The following is a 20,509-nucleotide window of genomic DNA, read 5'->3' on the forward strand; positions in this document are numbered from 1 at the left end:
AAGAATCACTGCACAAAATAAGAGCCTCACACTGATCCCTTCTCCCAAAAGGATCACCAGTAACACCCAGCTGTATTCCCTGTAGCCACTCCATTTGGATCTCACAGACATTCACCTGGTTCTGATTTGTCTTTGCTTGGCATCGAGCCATGAAGGTCTCAGCGTGTTTGCCTTGGATTTAGGAGAGACGTGGATCTCACAGGATAAACTCAGATCTTGTTCAAGGCAATTCAGGGAGAAAATCCCTTGCACACCTCGGGTCCTCCAGCTTAGAGTCATCAGAACATATCAAACAGGGGCATGGGCCAATTGTTCATCAAAGCTTTGCTTCAAAATCACTTCAGCCTCTATAATTTTATGTTCCACCTGACCTGTGTACAGGAGCTGTCAGCAATGGGCTGTACTGGGGGATCCCATATGCACTTGAAGCTGAAGGCAAAACGTAGCTAAAAGGCTGGGGAGTTATTTAGATGATGTGGTTTAACATCATTAAGCTCCTGAAAAGTTCTGTCAGTTCTTCAGGCCAGGTGTTTTCATGGCAGGTCACGGAGGTTTGGATGTTCCCAAAGAATTACCTTGCAGCAGCATCTGCCTGCCGAGAGGCCGTGCGTGTCCACCTCGCCTCTGACAAGGTTTCCTGGGGTACACAAAGGCATCGAAACCAGCACGAGGCTTTTGGAAATGGAACAATGTCCCTACATGGGGGCATGGCCCTAATTTCACTCTGCTAATTTCTCTGGCACTGAAAGGAGAGAATAATGCCAGCTAAGCCACCAGGATGACTTTCTGCAGGCCCCACTCGTTCCCAAACAGTTCCTCCTCAAGCACCAGACACCCAAAACCACAGAGCAAACGTTCCAGGATCCGTGTAGGTCAAAAGACAGTTACTTTCCCCAAGAAGAAGAGAAGAGAATGAAAGCCATACCTCCAAACAGAGACATAAATGATAATCAACAGCAAAAGTGTCAGCGAGGATACTCCACAGCCTACAATTAACGTGACAGAAGGGACCAGCACCTTTTCCATGTTCTGAAAGAGAGAAAGTGAGACATTAAAAAATAAGCTCGGCCAGTTTTAGCAGGAAAATTTCACGGCAAGGACTTTCCCGCCACTTGCTGGTGTGTCCACTCAGCTGACCTTCACATCGCACTGTGCATACAAATAAACACGCAAGGAGAGCAGGATCTGTTTCTGCTTGACCCAGTTGGTTTTTTTAGGACCTGATTCTGCTCCCACAAACCAGTGTCAAGTGTAGGTAATAATTCTGATATCCACGGAAGGCAGACATGTGAAAGGTGTGGGTTATGAGAGGAGGAGCAGGCCCTTCCTATCCAGTGTGAAACTGGGGAGATAATTAATGAAGCAATAACAGAACAATTACAAACAAGCTCTACTGGGATGGCGGTGATGAAGGGTGGAGGATGAAAAGAAGGTGAAAATTTTCCACCAACCACAAACATTCATCTGGAAAAGGATGAAATAAAGCAAGGGAAGGAAAAACAAGACGTGTATCCTCCCCAGGGACCCACCATCCATCAATTCACTGCTCTTACACTACCACACAAGTGGTAGTGTAACACAAGGCGTTTTTGCATAGAAGGGGATCACAGAGACTGGAAAACCTGGTGTGGAATGGTTCTTTTTTCCTGATTGAACATAAAAGAACATCAGCTCTTGCAACATCAAGAGTAAACCCACGCTGTAACCTCTCTAATGGAGTTCTCTGCATCCTGTGGCTGTAACTACCCAACATCTGCCACTCTGGTATCACTGAACTTACCCTGTCCTCAGCTCAGAGTGAGGAGCTCAATCCCACTTGGCTTTCTCTGCTGCAGGCTTTTTTTTTCCCCCCCAGCACATTTCCCATTTCCACATCAGTGATCTCTGCTGGCAGGAAGGCAGAGAGAGGCAGAGCCCCACTGAGAGCAGACACCCAAGAACCCTCTATTTAGGGTGATTACACCACTTGCAGAGGAGAGGGAGCCCAGTCAAGGTTTTCATTAGATCGGCACAGCACCAACACCTAACGCCTCACTCATGGAGATGAGACGGTTTCTGACACAGCAAGGGCTTAACACAGGAGATAAAAAAAAAATTAAAAAACGTAAATTATGCATGGATTTGGGAATGAAACAGATAGTCCTCTAATGCCTTGACTACACTGTCCTGTTGGCAGGCATGAGTCTGCTCAGCCTGAACCTCCAGTCAGAGGGATGCCACGGAGCTGAGGCTACAGCAGCTCTGTTCCAGGATACTGAGCCTTCTGCAAAGCCAGATACCTCAGGCAGGGCTCAGTGCTGGGTTTAAATGGAGCCTGGCCAGCTCAGCACATGGGCAGAGCAAACCTCTGTCCACTCACTCAAGGCCCACAGTCACTCCAGGGTTACTCTACAGAGCCCACCACAAAAAGAGATGAACCACCCCGATACACAGAGGTCTGAGCTGAATTATCGCTGAATTTTTAAGGGCTTGGGAAAATCCTCCTTATCTGCTTATTTTGAACAAGGGCACCATTCACAACTGGGGGGAATTAATGAGGAACAAAACTTTCACCACACCACTGCAAGGAACCCCATGGCAGCTGGCGGGAAGGATGGAACAAGAACTTCCAAAATTTAGTGACACACTGCAGAAGCCTAGAAAATAAGGGGAATAACGTGAATGACTCAAACATGGATGGTCATGGAGCCAAGCAAGGGTTGTTGGCAATAACACACTGTGAGCAAGAACAGGATGTGGCTGGAGAAGGGACCATGCACAGGTAGGGGCAGCACTTTTCTGAGAAAAACATCCAGGTTCTGGCTCCTGGAGATTGGCACAACAGCACAGTGCAGGCTCAGGAATGAGGTCGAGAATAGGGCATGGACTGTAGGAGGGATCAAGACCACCCGAGATCCCTGAAGGCTCTGACCCATTTCCACACAGGTCTAGAAGAACAAGCTGTGCATGACAACTGATTTGCATACAAAGAGATGAACTTATCACCAGAGCAGAGAAAACTTCTCTGTAAAAGATACTCCCTGCATGCATGGGCACCCCAGGACCCTGGACACCCCATCAGCTGGATCAACACTGGAGCCAGCACTGGAGCCAGCATTGGTGATTTCTCTTTCTCCCTTTCCTTGTTTCTCCTTTGTTTCTCCTCTTTAATCCCTCTCCCTTTTCCTTTCCACTCTACCCCTTTATCCAAAACCCACTACTGTGTGCCTGCACCAGATCAGGGACTAACCTAACAATTTCCATCTGTAACTCATTTATAAAACTTGGGAAGATTTTGTGGCCACTCTGACTTCTGCCATTCCTTCTGACCAAAAATTTGGGGTGCTTCCTTCCCCTGAAGGGTGGGATGTCACATGCATTCAATGGCTTGAATGCTTAGCCGGCACCCAAAGGAGTACAGGTGGTCTGAGGGATCTTCACTGGGGGCACACCAGCTACGGACAGGAAACCTGAGCCTCACCAACCCATCCTGCATCTTTCTCCACTTCGAGATTCCCACAATGCTCATGAAAAAAATGTTTCAGCTCACCAGTGGATTCTTCCCCTAAACTTTTACAGATACTTGGATCACTGCAATTTTTAACTCCTAGGACTGTGCTCCCACCCTGAGAATTTACTCCTGCCAAATATTCAAGCAAGGTTAGAAGCAGTTTTTTGGGAACGAGGTAAACACAAATTTCAATGAAAATATCAATGCTTTGATTTTGTCTTCCATCAAACAAAATCGAATTTGGACATCATCCAGGCAGGGTGAGTGCTGATACTGCATATTTTGCTCCTTATAAATTGAAACATGGAAGGAACTCTGATTTAGTCAGGTTGGGTGTGGGAGAGATGGACGCAATGTCCTGTATGAAGCCACAGCTTTATTTCTCCCCCCTGCAGAATCCTGGTGGACAACAGCCCTGTCCCACTTCAGAGACACATGGTTGTGATAAAAGCACTGTGGAACACAAGATACTCAGCCGTGGATGGCTCCTTGCTTGCTCTCTCCAAGCTCTTCCCCAAGCCTCTCCCTCTCCCTGTTCCCCCCTTATGGCAATTTGAGTTCACATCGCACAAATGGTGGCCTGGGATGAGCCATCGATTGTGACATTTGATTTAAGTAGGTCTCATTTCACTGACTTTTCATGGGTAACTGGATAAAAGGGGGGGAGGAGCTCCATTAAAGCAAAGAAAGACGGACATGTAACTCGTTCCTAAACCATCCGAGGTTCACCAAGGGAATGCAGTTTGCTTTTTGAGAGATGAGCAGGCTGCATCCCTAAATCCCAACACAGCAACCCCAGCTGTCCTCCCTTCCACATCCTCCCTGATATCCCTCCACCCTCAAAGACCTCAGATTCTCTCACTGCCTTCCCTACCCATTGTCCCACATCACCCAGAACCCTCTCCTAGATCCTGCAGCAAAGGATCTTCTGCATGGACCATGCCTAGGTCAGATATTTGCTCCTAGACAAGGCATTACACAAATGACAACTGTTCAAGCTTAAGCCAGGCTTTGGGGTAATAACTGATGTCCATCTGCAGTGCATCCCACAAAAAAGACCCTGATCTGCACCTCCTTCTTTTTCCTACAAATTTTCACAAATGCCATGTCTAGCAGGATTTTTGCTGAAGAGACACCATGAAGCTCATCCCTCCAGTCTCCAGAGAAGGAAGGATTGGTGCAGCCCTGATGGGATTTTTGTTGGCATCAGGAAGGTGGATAACCACAAAAATCACGGGCTGCAGGAAGAAGAGGAGCTTGCTCCTTTGGGAATAATCAAATCATTATGGTTGGGATAGACCTTTAAGATCAGCAAGTCCAACCATCAACCCAACACTACCACCATGTTCACCACTAAACCATGTCCCCCAGTGCCACATCCGCGTTTTTTGATCACTTCAGGGATGGTGACTCCAGTATTTCCTTGTTTCAATTCTTTACAACCTTTTCCATGAAGAAATTTTTCCTAATACCCAATCTAAACCTCCCCTGGTGCAATTTGAGGCCATTTACTGTCATCCTAAATAAGTCCCAAAGACTTAAACCCCGTATCTTAAGATTCTGCTTTCTTCCTTCATTACTAAGGTTTCTTTGTCCTCCCCATCCTCCTTTCTCTATCCACCACATCTTCCCTTCGGCAAACAAATCACTATTTGTTTTATCTTTTTCTGACTAATTAAACCCCCTGACAGAAGGTGGTTGGATGCTGTAGGATCTGAGCCTTGCGAGGGAAATTTCCTTAAAGAAGGAAAAATGGGAAAATCAAGGTTGGTTTAAAAAGTAAAGATGCTGCCAACAGAAAAATGTCAAGGTAAGAGAGGGAACAGTCCTGTGGGATTTTTCCAGCATCACAGCTGAGGACAAACTGGTTGTTTGCAGAAGACAGGCCAGGAACAGGATCTCCACCTGCCTGGACTGGAGGTGGTCCCAGAGAGGAACTGCTGAGAGGGGTCATCCAAAAACCCCCAGAAACACGGACAAAGCTGTGCCTGTTTGGAGCTGGAAAGGAAACTTTTCCCTGGGCCAATGGGGAACAGAGCAGGTTGTTCTGAGTCGCAAGGGCTGAGATTCTGTCACCAGGCATGGCAGGGGAGGAGGGAGGCAATCAATGACATCAGCCAGGATGGAAATAATGAGCACTGCTGCCTGGGGCCACTCGCTGTCCTGCCACCTCATCGCTCTGCCTGGCAGGGCAGAAGGACACTCCTCCTTTCCTTTACAATTTCACCTTGCTTCCTTCTTTTTCCTTCTCTTCCTTTCTCCCTAATTTTTGCTCTCCTTTGTCTTCTCTGTCTCCCTTCCTTTGGCTATTTCCCATGGCATATTCTGCCTTTTCTTCTTGCTCTTAATGCATTTTTCTGGCTCTCCGCCTTTCAAATTCTCTGCATTTCTCCCTTTCCTTCTCTGGCTTTCTGCAGAACGCTGTGAAAAGCAACTCGATTTGAGCTGTGCTTTTTCCATTACCCAGCTCTGGCTCCAGGGTCAAACAGGCTCCAATTAGAACAAAGTATTTCTTAATGCTGTGCAGTTTGCCCCAGACCTTACAACCAAGCTGTTCTTTCTGCTTTTTCCATCCTTGATACCAAGAAAGGCTTAAACAAAGTATTTATAGGCACAACATCACAACAGTAAAGTCACCAAAAAATTAAATTTTCCAAAATTAAACACAGGCACACGAGTTTGGAATTTGGGGGGGGGGCTGGGTTTTGTTTGGTTTTAGAAACGTGTTTGCTCTTCGTAATAGTTGCCTTGAGCCTGACTTCCTCCACATTTGAAATTAAAGATTCATGAAGACAGAGAATTGCAGAAGCACCGGTTGCAAGGGACATCTACAGCTTTACAACCCAATCTGCCACTTGGAGCAGGACCACCACTAACATCAGGTGAGGTTGGTGATGGCTTTGTCTGGATTTGGGAATTCTCCAAGATGGAGAGCTCCCATCCCGCTGGTGCCCATTCCAGAGCCACACCTCTCCATTGGTGACATTGTTTTTCCTGAGGTCACACAAGGGGAGGTTTAGATTGGGTATCAGGAAAATTTTTTTCACTGAAAAGCTTTGGAACAGGCTGCTCAGGGACGTGATGGAATCTCCATCCCTGGAAGTGTTAAGAAAATGCCTGGATATTGCACTTAGGGACGTGGTTTAGCCTTGAATGTGGTGCTACCAGGTTAACGGTTGGACTCAACAGTCTCGGAGGTCTTTTCCCAACCTAAATTATTCCCTGCACCTCCCGAGCTACAGTTTGTATCTTTCCCCCTTGTTAAACCACCAGGCACAAGTGAGAGGAATTTGGTTTTATAATTTTTGTAACTGTCCCACAGGCTGTGATCAGAGTGCCCTTTACATCTTTGCAAGACAAGCAAATCCCTCTCCCTGCCCTCACAGGCAGCTCAAAGCGATGAGGCTCATTCCACTCTCCTGACACAGAACTGGACCAGCTGGGTGGGATTTACTCCAAGAACTGCACAGGAATGGTTTTGCTGTGCCACTGGCCCAGAGGCTTTTCACCATTCCTGTGAAGTTTTTTTAAGCCAAGTTTTATTGATTTCACTGCTGGTTGGACAACTCTTATCAAAGCAGGGAGAGTTGTTAAAATTGCTGGAAAATAGCGCTTTTACCAGGACTTACAGAAGCAAACAGCTTCCAGAACAAAAGGATGCATGTCAGTGCTGGAGAAAACAACTCAGGAGGGTGGAGTGACCAAGAGGTGAATCTGCTCTTGTCATCTGCCAAAAAACCACTGATTTTTTTAATCCCCAATTTGGTCAGAGTCAGGACTTCTCATCCAGGCTCAGGCCCTGTGGATATCACATTTATACTTCATTGGGATGGGAAATGCCCATGTACCCTGTGCCTCCTCAAGGGAAGGCTCAGTTTTCTCCCCCTGGACCAGCAATTTCTTGCAGTGATTGCAAGACAGGGAGAGAGGCAGAGCAGGACACAAGCTCTTCTTGGTGGATGTCAGGGATTTAGGGAAGACAGGATTGGGCCAGGGGGAAAAGGAGATTTTTTAGTAGGTCAGCATTGTCAGAGGGTCTACAGCACTCACTCAACTCAAAGCAGATGAGCAGTGAGGAGGGACCAAAATATTTCTTTTTTTCCACAGAATAGTTTGGGTTGGAAGGGACCTTTGAAATCATCTCATTCCAACCCCCTGCCATGGGCAGGGACACCTGCCACTATCCCAAGTTGCTCCAAGCCCCATCCAACCTGGCCTTGGACACTTCCAGGGATGGGGCAACCACAGCTTCTCTGGGCAACCTGTGTCAGGGCCTCAGCACACTCACAGGAAAAAGTTTCTTCCCAATATTTGATATAATTCCACCCTCTTTCAGTTTAAAGCATTCTCCCTCATCCTCTCACTCCATGCCAGCAAATGGCAGTGCCCAACAACCCAAAATATAGTTCCATACTGGCTACTAAAATTAACTCTATCCTGAATGAACTCTTTCTCCACCTTTCTTATAGCACTTCACACATTGAACAATCAAAATAAGGTCTCCCCAGAACCTTCTCTTCTCCATCATTTAACCTCTGAGAAGCGCTTTGAGGTCCCTGCATGAAGGGATCATTAATAAATCATCTTTTCACACCTTCTTTCTGGAAGATGTGACACCTTCCCAGCTCAGCCCCTGTCACTGCGAGCCAGATCTGGAGGATTTCCACCTCGCTTTGCTTCCCTCGTGATAAAACCAGAGACTTCCCATGTCAAAGCTAATAGTGACCCATTATCAGGAACGCAGTTGTGGAGCTCAGGGCTCTTTTTATGTTATTTGGCTGGTCAAACAGGCAATTCTGTGTAATTACAGCACACAAAAAACACCCAGAGAGACGTCTTAACGCGCTACTATTTATTAACAACTGCTAAGTCTTCAGCGGGTATTGAGTCCGCTCGCAAGATACAACGTGACTATTTGCTTTTAGTAAACAGCCTTGATGAAGTTTTCAGGGCAGAGGAGTGGTCACGCAGCCTCTCCTTAATGGGAACTGTCAGGATAATTTCCTCCAGGCTGGCAGGGAATTACAGGAGTTAACAGTGGGCATTATCTACCTGCCAGTCAGCATCGCCATGGTCAGCTCGCTGCTGCTCTGGAACTCCCAGGCTGCTCTCCCAGTGCCTCAACGTCCAGTCCTGATGTCAAGCATGGACAGATCAGGCTCATATTAATGCTGAAGACCACTCTCCTCCTGCCCAGCCAGCTGTCCCCAGCTGTCCCCAAACTTTTTCACCATCATTCCTTAAAACACTCTACGCTTTATTCTCTCCCTGTCCTTTCTGACTGCACCTCGTTTGGCCAAGCTACTGAAATCCCAGTTTTATGGAGCTCTGAGAAGAGCCTTGAGTCACTCTGCATCCCTCTGCCAGCTGTGGTTTGGGAACCAGCGTGTGGAGCCAGGGAACGCCAAGGAGGAGAGTGGGGTCTCTTCCCAGCTCGCCTGCAGGTCAACTGTGGACATGCAGCTCCATCACTTAAGCCAATTTTTTCAAAGGCCTCTCAGCTGATCTGATTTAGGTGGCCAACACTGACTTTATCTTCTCAGGGGGCCTATTTTGATGTCCTGGAAATGGAAGGGAATAATACTGCGCTCCATCTCTCTTCCAAAACTTAATTCAGCTTAGATTAAAAAAAAAGGTGTGCAAATGCCTCAGGAGGTTCCTCGGGCTGTGTCACAACAATCAAGCACCAGCACCTTATTCTCTGCTCTGCAGGACCTTTGGGAAGGATGGAGGAGAGACAGGAGAGAGCTTTTGGCTTAACTGTTTGTGAGCTGGTCAGATGGCACGTCTGGTTTTTAAACCTTTGCTTTTCATGCAGATGGAAGGCTTGTTCTGTTCCAGCCTTTCCCTTTAAAGCATAATGAAGAGAAAATAAAACCATTTTCCACAACGAAGCTGGCAATAATCAAAATGGCCAATTCCTCCACAGGCATGAGCTCTTTGCTGCTGAGAAAACAGGGGCAGAAGTGAACTTTAATCAGGTTGTGCAGCAGCACTGACAAAGGCACTGCGGTAAACAGCAAACCTCAATCTCCCCATGTCAGTCCTGGAAAATCAAATGCTCCAGGATCCACTCCACTGCCCTGAGATGAGGTGGTACAATGCAGGTATTCATACAAACATTCAAAACAGAGGGGACTTGTCCATACTGCTCAGTGCAACATTTATTCTCTAAAACTCCTTGAAATGAGGTGAGGGTCAGCTGCTTCTCGCAGGCAAATAACAATAGGACAAGGGGAAATGGTCTCAAAATGCACCAGGGGAGGTTCAATTTGGATATTAGGAAAAATTTCTTCATTGAAAGGGTGGTTAAGCATTGGGACAGGCTCCCCAGGGAAGCGGTGGGGTCACCATCCCTGGAAATCTTCAAAAAAAAAGTAGATGTGGCACTCTGAGATATGTTGAGGGGGTGTGGTGGGATATGGTTGAAGGCTGGACTTGAGGATCTCAGAGGTCTCTTCTAACCTGAATGATTTTATGATTCATGGACCGTACCATGTCCCGAAGGTTGCTGGTTGCCACAAGCTAAGACACATCCAGGAAGCATTATAAAAACTAAATATTAGGGACAATTACAGGAGCTGCTAGAGCTGCTCTTGTTCTAGAGCTGCTCCTGCCATGGAACTTGCAATTATTATCATTAGCATAATAATCACTGTTACTACTACAACTATTAGCGTTACTGGCATTATTTTACCATAGGGACATATGCTCTGTAACTACTTTAAAAATGAATCTTCTTTGCTGCTCCTTCCTGCTTGGAATTGTCCTTTCCGTGTGCTACACAGAGAACAACCAGTTCAAATTCCATAACTGACTCGGAGGCTCATTGCCCTCATCCCTTGTAGCTTCCCAGCTGAGCACCTTGCAGGGAAATGTGGTAAGATTTACATGCAGCTAAAATAAAGTAAGTCCATGGCAGACTGGGAATGGAAAATGAGAGTAGAATCCAGACTGTGTTTATCCTGATTTAAGCTGTATTTTGGTTCCATGCCAGGCGACAGCATTTCACCAAATTACTCCAAACCAGCCTGCTGTTTGTTTTACACTATCAGTGGCATGCTGGAGAGTGGTGCCAGGCCAGCAGCTCTCCCCACAGCGTGGGCAAAACGTTCCTTCCCCATTCTTGTGCATCCTGCCCTTTGGAGAGACCCGCCTGAGGAGTGGGGGAACACCTGAGGTCTCAGTGTCTGCAGGATGGCTCCTGCCCAAGATGCTCAGATCACTCATCTGCCGACCATCACGGAGAGCAAATATCCACTCTCCCTTTCCCCTTGCCTGTTGAAGACCAGTCCTTAAGAAAAACCTTCCTCCAAAGCACAAGGAATGAACATTTGTGCATAACTTCACAAGCCATGCCTGAAGCATCTCTTAAACCTGCCTTTATCCAAGTTCCTTTAATTCAGAGAATCACAGGATATCCTGAGTTGGAAGGGACCCCTGAGGATCATCGAGTCCCAACTCCTGGCCCTGTGCACGACACCCCAACAATCCCTTCATGAGCCTGAGAGCGTTGTCCAAACACTCCTTGAGCTCTGTCAATCTGAGGGCTGTGACCATTCCCTGGGGAGCCTGTTCCAGTGCCCAGCCACCCTCTGGATGAAGAATCTTTCCCTGATATCCTGCCTAAACCTCCCCTGACACAGCTCCAGCCATTCCCTCAGGTCATACCACTGTCACAGAGAGAAGAAATTGGTGCTGCTCTTCTGCTTCCCCTCATGAGGAAGCTGCAGACCCCGAGGAGGTCTCCCCTCAGTTTTCACTTCTTCAAATCTTAATTATTACTTGCAGATGCTCCCATCTCTCACTATTCAATCACTGAAGATCCCTGCCCTGGAAATGGCTCCTGACCCAAACTAAGGTTGAACCAACAACCTTGAGGTAAAATGTCCCCAGCTCACTGCCAGTCCTCAGAGGCTTTCAGGGGCTTCTTGGCTTAGAAAAGAAGATGAAGGGATTTCAGCATTTGGGTTGTTCTGCTGTTATGAGGATAATGACAGCTTTATTCCCATTGCAATCTGAGGAGCCCCTGGGATCCAGTGTGTTTCCATCCCCAGCTGCTTGCTGGGGAATCACTGGTGTAAATATCCTCTATGTGGAGCAGTGATCTCCAAGCAGCCCTCGAGGAATCAGCTTCCAACCCCAACCCCCAACTCATTCACAGCTGAGTGATTGGAATGTGAAGCTGCAACAGCCCCTGGATTTACAGCTGTACTGAGCTGATATAAACAAAATCAAAAGTGGCCCCAGAAGTCGGATATTCCCCACCTGGGGAGAGGCTGGCATGATTGCCATGTTTAAAAAGAGGAAAAAGAACCATTTGTCATGGAAAATGAAAGCATTGTCTCACTCGTGGGAAAAGAGCGGAGTCATTTTGCTTTCATGGATTTATTGATTATATTCTGAATATCCTTGTGGTGAGCAGGGCAGGTAGGCAGCGAGCAATGGAGCTGCAGACTGAGTTCTGGCTGGCTGTTATCACACCCTGCACAGCATCAGTTTCTTCATCAGATACTCCTCACATTTAGAGGGACGTTTCGAGCTCATATACTCCCAGTTACAACTCTGACATTATTTTTTCCACACATTCCGCCCATTTTCCCTTAAAGATTACCAAAATCTTGCCAGGAGGTTTATGCATTCAGCTATTAATTGACGGCAAAAGTGTGAAGGGCACAAACCTTTCATAAACTGCTTCAATTTGGACTTAAATGAACATAATAATAATGACTTATCCATTTCCTACCGCATGGCAATTTAAGGGCAACCTCAGCCTTTGGGCAGAGCATAAAGGGCTCAGAGGTGAAGCAGATTGTCAAATTTACCTAAAGAATGGCATTTCCAGGCCAAAGTACAACAGAGATGGGTGCAGAATAATGGAAGAAAGACAAGCAACACGCAACAGTTCGCCTGACTCTTCCAAGGCACCATGCTCAGTCCCTGAAGTGCTTTGAAAGGGAAGATAATCTCATTTAGCACTAATTCTGATTCCCACCCCACGAGCCCATGAAACCCAGCCTCCAGCACCCACTCGTTACCATTTTCAAACGAGCCCCTTTGTGATGCTCCCACGCTGTCCTCCTGCCTCGGGAGAAGCTCCCTGAGAACCCCCTCGAAAGCCACCCAGAGCTTCAAACCTCCCCTGTAAAGCCCTGCCTGGTGCAGGGCCCACAGCCCAATCCTGGCAGACGTGCCGCGACTTTCCGCGGCTCACCATGACTAATGCCCTTGTGCTGTTTACACGGGCCCCCACACCCGCCCCCATCCCGGCATCCCAGGGTTCCAGATGGAAAATTCAGCTGAATTTCCCACACTGCTGGGTCAGGGTGGCTTTGTGGCTCAGCGCTGAGCAGGCTGAAGTGGTGCTCTCGCAGCTGAAGCCTCCCCGGGTGGCACAGCGGTACAAATTGCAGGTTCTAAATAGGAGATGACAGTGGATCGACAGCTACAGGTGGAAGTGGGAAGTTGTGGACAGACTCGGTGATTTTTGGCTTCCCCACCTGCCTCCAGCCCATTCCTCCACCTCCCACCAATGTGCTGCCCCTCTGCCACGTTCCTCCCTTTATACACAGCAAGGCACAGACACGAAGGGGATCTACATCACAGAATTCCAGGTAAGAGAGTGAAAGAGACCTGACAAGCTCAGCTCACGCCTCAGCCTGACGCAAAACCATCAAATCCACCCCCAGCCTCTTCAAGAAAACCTTTGCTGATGGAGTCTGGGCTCTTGACAATCCCTGCAGTCGGAAGGTTTTCCCTTGTGCCTGAATTAAATCTCTCACTCTGCAATTTGAGCCCAATCCCCAGCAGACACAGAAAGCAGATTATTCCCTTTCCACAGCCACCTTCAATCCATTTGAAGATTATCATCCTCTTTCCCCTCAGTCTTTTTTCCTTGAGGAAAGAGCCAAAATGTCTCACAGAGCTCAGCCTTCAGCGTGGAGGCACCACACCAAACATCTCTGACACATCGTCCTCTCCCACACGCCCTCCCACAATCTGGGCCGTGCCAGTCATCCTGCCTGGACCCAGAGCAGAGTGATCCCAGGCAGGTAATGCTCCCCCACTTGGTTCACATTTCTGGCCCTCAAATCTGCTCGCAACTGAGGCTGAGCGCTGCTTTCTGAGCTTGTAGGAAAGGGGAAAGTGGGAACTGGGAAGACCCTGGTGTCCTGGCTTAAATCCACACCTCCTTTAGCAGAGCACTAAGCTGTGGCAGGGTAATAATAGGGCAGCTGTCACACTTGTTAAGCTGCCTTCATGGCATCAAGCCATTAAGCACTGCAGCTCAGAACAAGCACCAAACCCCTCAGGCATGCCTGGACACGCAGGATCCCAGGCATTCTCTGGGAGGCTTTAATCTGAGCTGAAGACGAGGGACCAACCCCAGCCCTGCTCTGCTCCTGGGGTCACTTGGTTAATGCCAGTGCCACTCTTGCCTTTCCTTTCCACTGAAGGGTGAATTTGGCTCGGCATTACTCATGTTCAAGCACTGAATCCCACAACGGCTTTAAGCTCCCAGACACTTGATCCTGCTCCTCTCCCACGTCCCTTCAGAAGGGGAGATACGGGAGGGTGATGCAGCATTTGCCTGCAGGAGAGTCCCCGCCAGGGCTGCGCCGAGCTCGCTGGCTCTGGCTGGCAGGGGCAGAGCTGCAGCCCCACGCTGCTGCAATCCCACCAGCCGGAGTTTTGTCAAGAGTTAAAGACCTGGGCGAATCCACCAGCGCTGAGCAGGAACTCGGGGAGGGAAGCTGTCAGCTGGGAATATCTCCCCAAGTACCCAACGGATCGACAGACAGTGGAATCCGCAGGCAGCCGCCAAGGAGGTGGGATGCTGGATGACTGCTTATTATGCTGAGCCAAATCCTCCTATTATTACCTCCTGTGCTACCTGTCTTCTTTTAATATATTCAAGTGTTGTCTCTGCTAGAAGCACAGCACAGCGCTGAGAGGGAATTCCTGTCCCACTCGTCTCTCATGCCTTGCCTGTGTATGTTCCAATATCAATCACTTATTTGCTAATGGGATCTTTTATTAGGTATCTGTGTATGGCACACAGCAGTGGCAATCTCCAGTCAATTCTCCCAGCAGAATAACAAACTCGGGCTGCCTCTGGCACCTGGAGCACACCACAAGCTCCACCAGTGATCCCCTTCCCCTTAAAACCCAACATAAATCACCTGTACATTAACTCTGAGACGTCTCCAAACTCAAATGAGATTTATCCCAAATTCACTCTGCAGCACAAACTGACAGACTCTGTGTCAGTGTCAGAGCAACCCTTTTAAAACCTGGTGATTTCCAGCAAAGCAACAGTGTAGGGACACAACCCGGTGCTTTCTGTTAAGAGGGCACTTTGGGAAAATAATGGACTTCTTTTAAGGGGGTTAAACTGTGGGTTGGCCCGTTTGGCCCACTAAGAGCATCACACATTCTGCCTCCTTCCTAATCACATTATGAGAGAGAGTAGGAGGGGAAAACTGTCTGCCCAGCTGGTTCCTACCCTGCCTTCTCCATTCTATCCATGCCTGCTGAAACTCAGGAGCGCTAAACTGGATTTAGTGAAAAGAGCCTCCCTGCTGAGCACAGCAAAGAGCAGCCCGTGATTTACAGAATCACCTCCAGGCTGCCATGGGCCTCGGGGAAAAGCACCCCGGAGAAAACACAGCAGTTGCTCCTGCTGTGGAGCAGGAGATGGGCAAAGCCCAGAAATCCCCAGCAGCACTTAGACCACATCCTTCCCCAATCCCAGCACGGAGCTCTCCTGGGATAAGCAGGCGTCCAGCTGGAGCAGCCCTTCGCCACTCCCACCTTGGCATCTCCGCACCCAGGGAGAGTTCAGTGGCAACAGCACAAATCCCCAGGAAATCTCAGGCAACATTTCCAGCTCAAGAGGCATAATCAGCTCCTAAGAGACACTCTACACACAGCAGCATCCTGGAGAGGACGGGGTGATTGCAGGAAGAGGTGCCAGCAGCATGAGCGCGGGAGCTCGCAGAGGATTTGGACCTCAAAAGCCCCAATGTTCGTGGCTCAGCAATGCTCAGCCTGGCACAGCTCCTGCCAAGCGGGCAAGAGGAGGCTCCTAATGCTCTGTCAGGGAAATGACAGCACTTGGTGCTTCCTGGAGCACCCTTCAGGCTCGGGGCACTGTGCAGATGTGGATGCACAGAGCCCAGGGTGTCACCTGCAAGGGTGCTGCAGCTGGAGAAAGGGAAGCAGAAAGCAAGGGAGTGTTTAGCTCAAGGTCACAGTTTCACTGACCAGCCCAGAAAAGCTCTGGCTGCAGCCTCAACAACACACCCAAATACACCAAACTCTTCCCTAAAGCCCTGCACAGCCTGAGCAGAGTTTGATGTCTCAAAGACTTCGAGCCTGGCAAAACCAAAAACTTCCCTCCCTCAGAAAAGCCCACCTTTTGAATCAAAGAGTTAAAATTGCAGAAAAAGCAGCACCAATATTAACTGAACCTGGAAACTGTTGTGAACACGAGAACTGTCAGTTCTCAAGGTATGCAAAACGCTTTGTTGTTATTCAGACTCCAAATTTCACGTGATAAGTGATGGAAGAATATAAATGTTAAAATGTTCACCTCCAAATGAAGTTCTCCAGTCTTATCTAAATGAAACCGCTATCATTTCCCATCACAATGTTGTCAGAACTGCTACACCCTTACAAAATATTTGATTCATAACATCAACCTTTTTTTTTTTTTTTTTTTTTTTTTTTCTGCTGGGAAACCTGGATCTCCTCCCTGTGCAAGAGAGGCTCCACAGAATTTTAGGGGCTTAAAATAACCCACCTTGTGTGTGTGCACTGTCCATGAAGTACAGAGAGCTCCTGTAGCACAAGGCAATCTTTTTGGGGGACGATCTCTGGGACACAAGAAGATCTTTGAAGGTCCATTCCATCCCAAAATGGGAGGTTTTCAGGGACAAAAAAAGAAATGTTGTGAGTTGAGAGAGGAGCTTTATCCCCATGGGCAGGAAGCACACCAGGAAAGGTGCCTTCCATCCAAGCAAACTGGAGATAACACTGAACAAAGCCTCTTGCAACATCCAGGGATATAAATCCTGGAATCATTAAGGTTGGAAAACATCTCTGAGATCATCAGGACCAACCATCAACCCAGCACCCAAGTGCCACATCCACTCGTTTCTTGAACGCTCCCAGGGATGGCGACTCCGCCACTTCCTTGGGCAGCCTGTTCCAATGCTTGACAACCCTTTCCATGAAGAATTTTTTCCCTAATATCCAACCTAAACCTCCACTGGCACAGGTCTGCTCACTGTGGACACTCAGCTGCCTGGCCAGCACTCACTCTGCTACAATAAACCCCACAAAACTCTGTAACTGCTGCTTTTGCCTGTCAGAAAACACTGACACAGAGGTGAGATGTCCCAAAAATTCAGAGCAGACGTAACAAACTCAGCACCCCTACAAGTTCTTGCCACCATCTCTGAATATTCATCAAGCCTAGAAATGAGAGGACAGCTCAGATGCTTCACTCTGATCAGCTTTCTGCAGGCAGGACCAGCAAGGAGGGGGAGAGAGAGCAGAGATGTATTTGTAGAGTTTTACTCCAGTCCTTAGCACTGCACAAATCACAGAATCATCAGTTTGGGGTGGAAAGGACCTTGAAGATCATCCAATTCCAACCGCCCTGCCATGGACAGAGACACCTTCCACCAGACCAAATTTCCCAAAGCCCCATCCAAGCTGTCCTTAACCAAGCTTTAAAGCACAAGGTGGAAGGCAGCAAAGACAACACAAGCTGAACTCAAATGAGGCAACCAAAGAGTGAAAGGTTCTTCTGAGCGTCCTCAGGCTCCTGCTCTACCTCCTTCCCACCTCCAAAAATTGCCAAAATATATTGAAAAAACACCACCACAAGCCTCACATGCAGCTCTGCGGTTTCCTTTTGCCCTCATTCTCTGTCAGCGCTGCCGCTGTGCAGGTGAAGCACCACAGGCATTGCCCTTCCAAGATAGGCAGGGTATAAAGCTCAAAACAAAAACAGTCCCAAAATGCTTGTCTGTGTTTCTTAATTTAAGAGGTTTTAATCATTCATGATGGTCAAACAGCAGTTGTGCCAAAGCAGGGCACAAGGGTGCCTCTGTCGAGTGGAAACAGCAGAGGAAATCAAACACAAATCTGAACTCCAGCTTTTGAGCATGATCTGAACAGCTCCATCACGGTTTAGGGATGTCCATCTCCCAAACTGATTCAAAACACAGCACTTTCAGCCTCCAGCTTCACCGAAATCAAGGAAAACTGCTTCTTTTCCCCACCACACGAGCAACTCTCGGGTCCCAGCCCAGGCAAACTGCCCTTGGCCCGTCCGAATTAGCAGCAACAGTCGTCCCAAAAGCCTTTTAGAGTCTTTTTCCACTGCAAAGGAGCTGTGCCCACATCAGGGTTACAAATATTTCAAGCTGCCAGGGCCAAAGGCTCCAGAAGGGAGATTTATAGCAATAAATAATATTAATGACACAGGCGGACGGAGCTTCTTGTCCTGAGAGCTCCAAAGGCACATGAAAAACTGCACTATAAATGTCACCACCGCAGACACCAACGATGACGAGATGCCACCTCTGGGGACGGGAGGCAACGTGGGCTTGTTCAGAATGAGATTTGGGGAGGAAAGCGAGGGAATGAGGGGCTGGATGAACACAGCCCTGCAAGCTCACAGGGCAGGCACAGGCAGGAGATGGGTCCCAGCTGGTTCAGCCTGGGTGATGCTCCCATCATCATCAAACCCTTGGATTTGGGGGACTCAGGAGATATCCAAGCCCCAGTTCTCCCCCCAACACAGCCAAAGGACTCATCCTGACACTCATGAGTGGGCTCGAGGCCGGGAAAAATGAGTTGGGAAAACACAACCCAACCAGCAGTCAGAGGAGTTGGAAAGAGGGCGAAAGAAGCAATTTTAGGCCTAAACCCCAGTGGAGCAGCTGTGAGTTTAGTTGCAGATATAATAAAACATGCCTGGGGGAAGGAAGCTGTATCCTCCTGCAGCCAAGCCCACTCTCAAATGCAAAAACACCTGCATGGATGGTAAAGGGCAGACACCCACCCTGTGCTATCCAGAGAACACCCAAACACCTGGAGCTGAGGGAGCAGCAGCAGCTGGCCACGTCAAATTAACCATTTTTTTCCAGACTGCTTGATTAAATAATACCAAGCACTGTGTGAACATAAAGTCTACATAAGAGAAACTTCTACTTTAGCCAAGGCAAAGATTTCCTTTGCTTTTCCCACACTGCTCCTGGTCCTCTGCCCACTTCCAGGAGATGGATCAGCAGAGGACCTTCACCAGCAGCTCACCTGCACATCTGGGCTCGCTTCATTCCAGGCTTTGTCTTAAAAGCCTCCTTGCAGCAGAAATCCCAATTTATTTTCCCCAGCCATGCAACCTCCCAAAACTTTCTCAAGGTATCTCGGAGTCCTTCCCATACAGGGCAAGGCTCATTCATCAATCACAACCTCTGGAGCCAGACGCTAAAGCTGCTGGAGCTTGGGGTGAAGGGTGAAGCCCTGCTGCTGCCAGGACACTGCCCAGGGCAGGTGAGAAATCCCACCTGGCTCACCTGAGATCACCCTGGGCACCTCGAGAAGGCTGGACACACTCCTGGAGAGCACCAGCCCAGCAGCTGCCTCCCTGCCCACTTGGTTTATGGTGGGAGGACAAGCAAACAACAGCGCACGGAAGAAGGTGGGTGCAGGGATGCCAGGATCAAAGCAACCAGCTGCTTCCAGACCCCTTCCAAGCGGGAACACACTCCCAGTCCTACTTCTGAGCATCCTTCAAGCAGAATATCTCTACCTGAGACCACAGAGTTGGTGCCTCTCTGCAGAGGACCCCACAAGCTGCTCTGCCCAATGTCCCAGAGCCCATTTCCCAGCCCAGTGGTGGCTGGGCCTGCTCGGGGCCCGGGCAAACACAACCAACACTGTGTCTTTAAAACCACTTCAGTGCAGATGTTGTTTCCATGGTAACTAGTGGACCAAATACATTAGTGTTTCTAATAATAAACCAAACCTTCATCTCGGAAAATGTGATCCCCCCTCTCCTTTTACCACCCTCACCCTTCCTTTCTTCCTTTCCCCTCCCCTTCTGCCGAATTAAGCCAGCATTTAACAAGCAAGCCATAATTAGTAAATAATTGCAAGGGCCCAGTAACTCCCAGTGCCCAGGCAAATGGAGAAGCTTTAGGTGGAGGAGGGGGTGGCTTTGCTCTGTGAATCTGGGAACTGTCCAAAAAAGGGATGAACTACTTTAAAAAAAGAAAAAGAAATCCAAAAGCGCAAGGTGGAAGAGAAGAGCCTGCGAAGTGTCTTTTGCCCACCCCAGCGCCGTCTTTAGTGCCCTGGCACCCTCCCCGCGCTCTGACTCAGGGTGCAGCCGCCCAGCGATAATTTCTAGGAATCTCGCACTTTTTTTTCCCGAAGGCTCCGTCCGAGACGCGGCACCGACTTCGTGTCCCCGACAAGCGGACAAAACTTCACAACTCCTCCCCTCCACGCTCCCCGATTCCAGAGTGGGAACCCTCCCCCCACACCCCACACCCTCCAAAACTGCGTGGGGGAGCGGCAAGGACGCCGAGGCGGGGATGGAGACACGCGGGGAGGGAGGCGGAGCGGGGCGATTCCGCCCCCCCAAAATAAGCCACGTGCGGAGATTCCGTGCGTGGGGAGCCCACGGGAGCGAGCACGCCTGCGGGGGCCGGCGGCTCCCCACATTTCGCGGGATTCACGTCCGAAGGCGCAGCACGGGAATGGAAGGATGGATGGGGAGGACCAGGGGCGCAGCGCGGCAGCACCCCCGATGTCCGTGCGTGCGTGTCCCCAAAGCTGCGGTCAGGGTCGGGGGGAAGGGGAGAGGAAGGACGGCGGGGAAGGAAGGGGGAGGGTTATGCAAAGCCTCACGCTGTGTCTCCACGGTCCCGGTGACACCGGACTGCAGCAGCAGCAGCGGCGCTCGGGGCGGGCCCCCCCCCGCCGCCGCGGGCCACC

General features: G+C 49.1%; 1 protein-coding gene across 6 annotated transcripts in view; it reads right to left on the reverse strand.

Moving 5' to 3' along the window:
• The window catches only part of LOC108449717 (brain-specific angiogenesis inhibitor 1-like), a 95,189-nt gene that overhangs the window by 68,208 nt on the left and 6,472 nt on the right, over nucleotides 1-20,509 (reverse strand). For 5 of the 6 annotated variants that reach the window (XM_017746674.1, XM_017746673.1, XM_017746675.1 and 2 more), the window contains exons 2-4: nucleotides 14,595-14,599; nucleotides 12,419-12,422; nucleotides 926-1,029 (exon numbers count right to left, since the gene is read on the reverse strand). In XM_017746674.1, coding sequence (XP_017602163.1) covers nucleotides 926-1,029; nucleotides 12,419-12,421 — 107 coding nt within the window. In that variant the 5' untranslated portion in view covers nucleotide 12,422; nucleotides 14,595-14,599. Of the gene's footprint in view, nucleotides 1-925; nucleotides 1,030-12,418; nucleotides 12,423-14,594; nucleotides 14,600-16,295; nucleotides 16,450-20,509 lie in introns of those variants that run through there. The other variant, XM_017746670.1, reaches the window with a different exon arrangement.

Source organism: Corvus brachyrhynchos, unplaced genomic scaffold (assembly GCF_000691975.1).
Source record: "Corvus brachyrhynchos isolate BGI_N302 unplaced genomic scaffold, ASM69197v1 scaffold89, whole genome shotgun sequence".
Classification (NCBI taxonomy): domain Eukaryota; kingdom Metazoa; phylum Chordata; class Aves; order Passeriformes; family Corvidae; genus Corvus; species Corvus brachyrhynchos.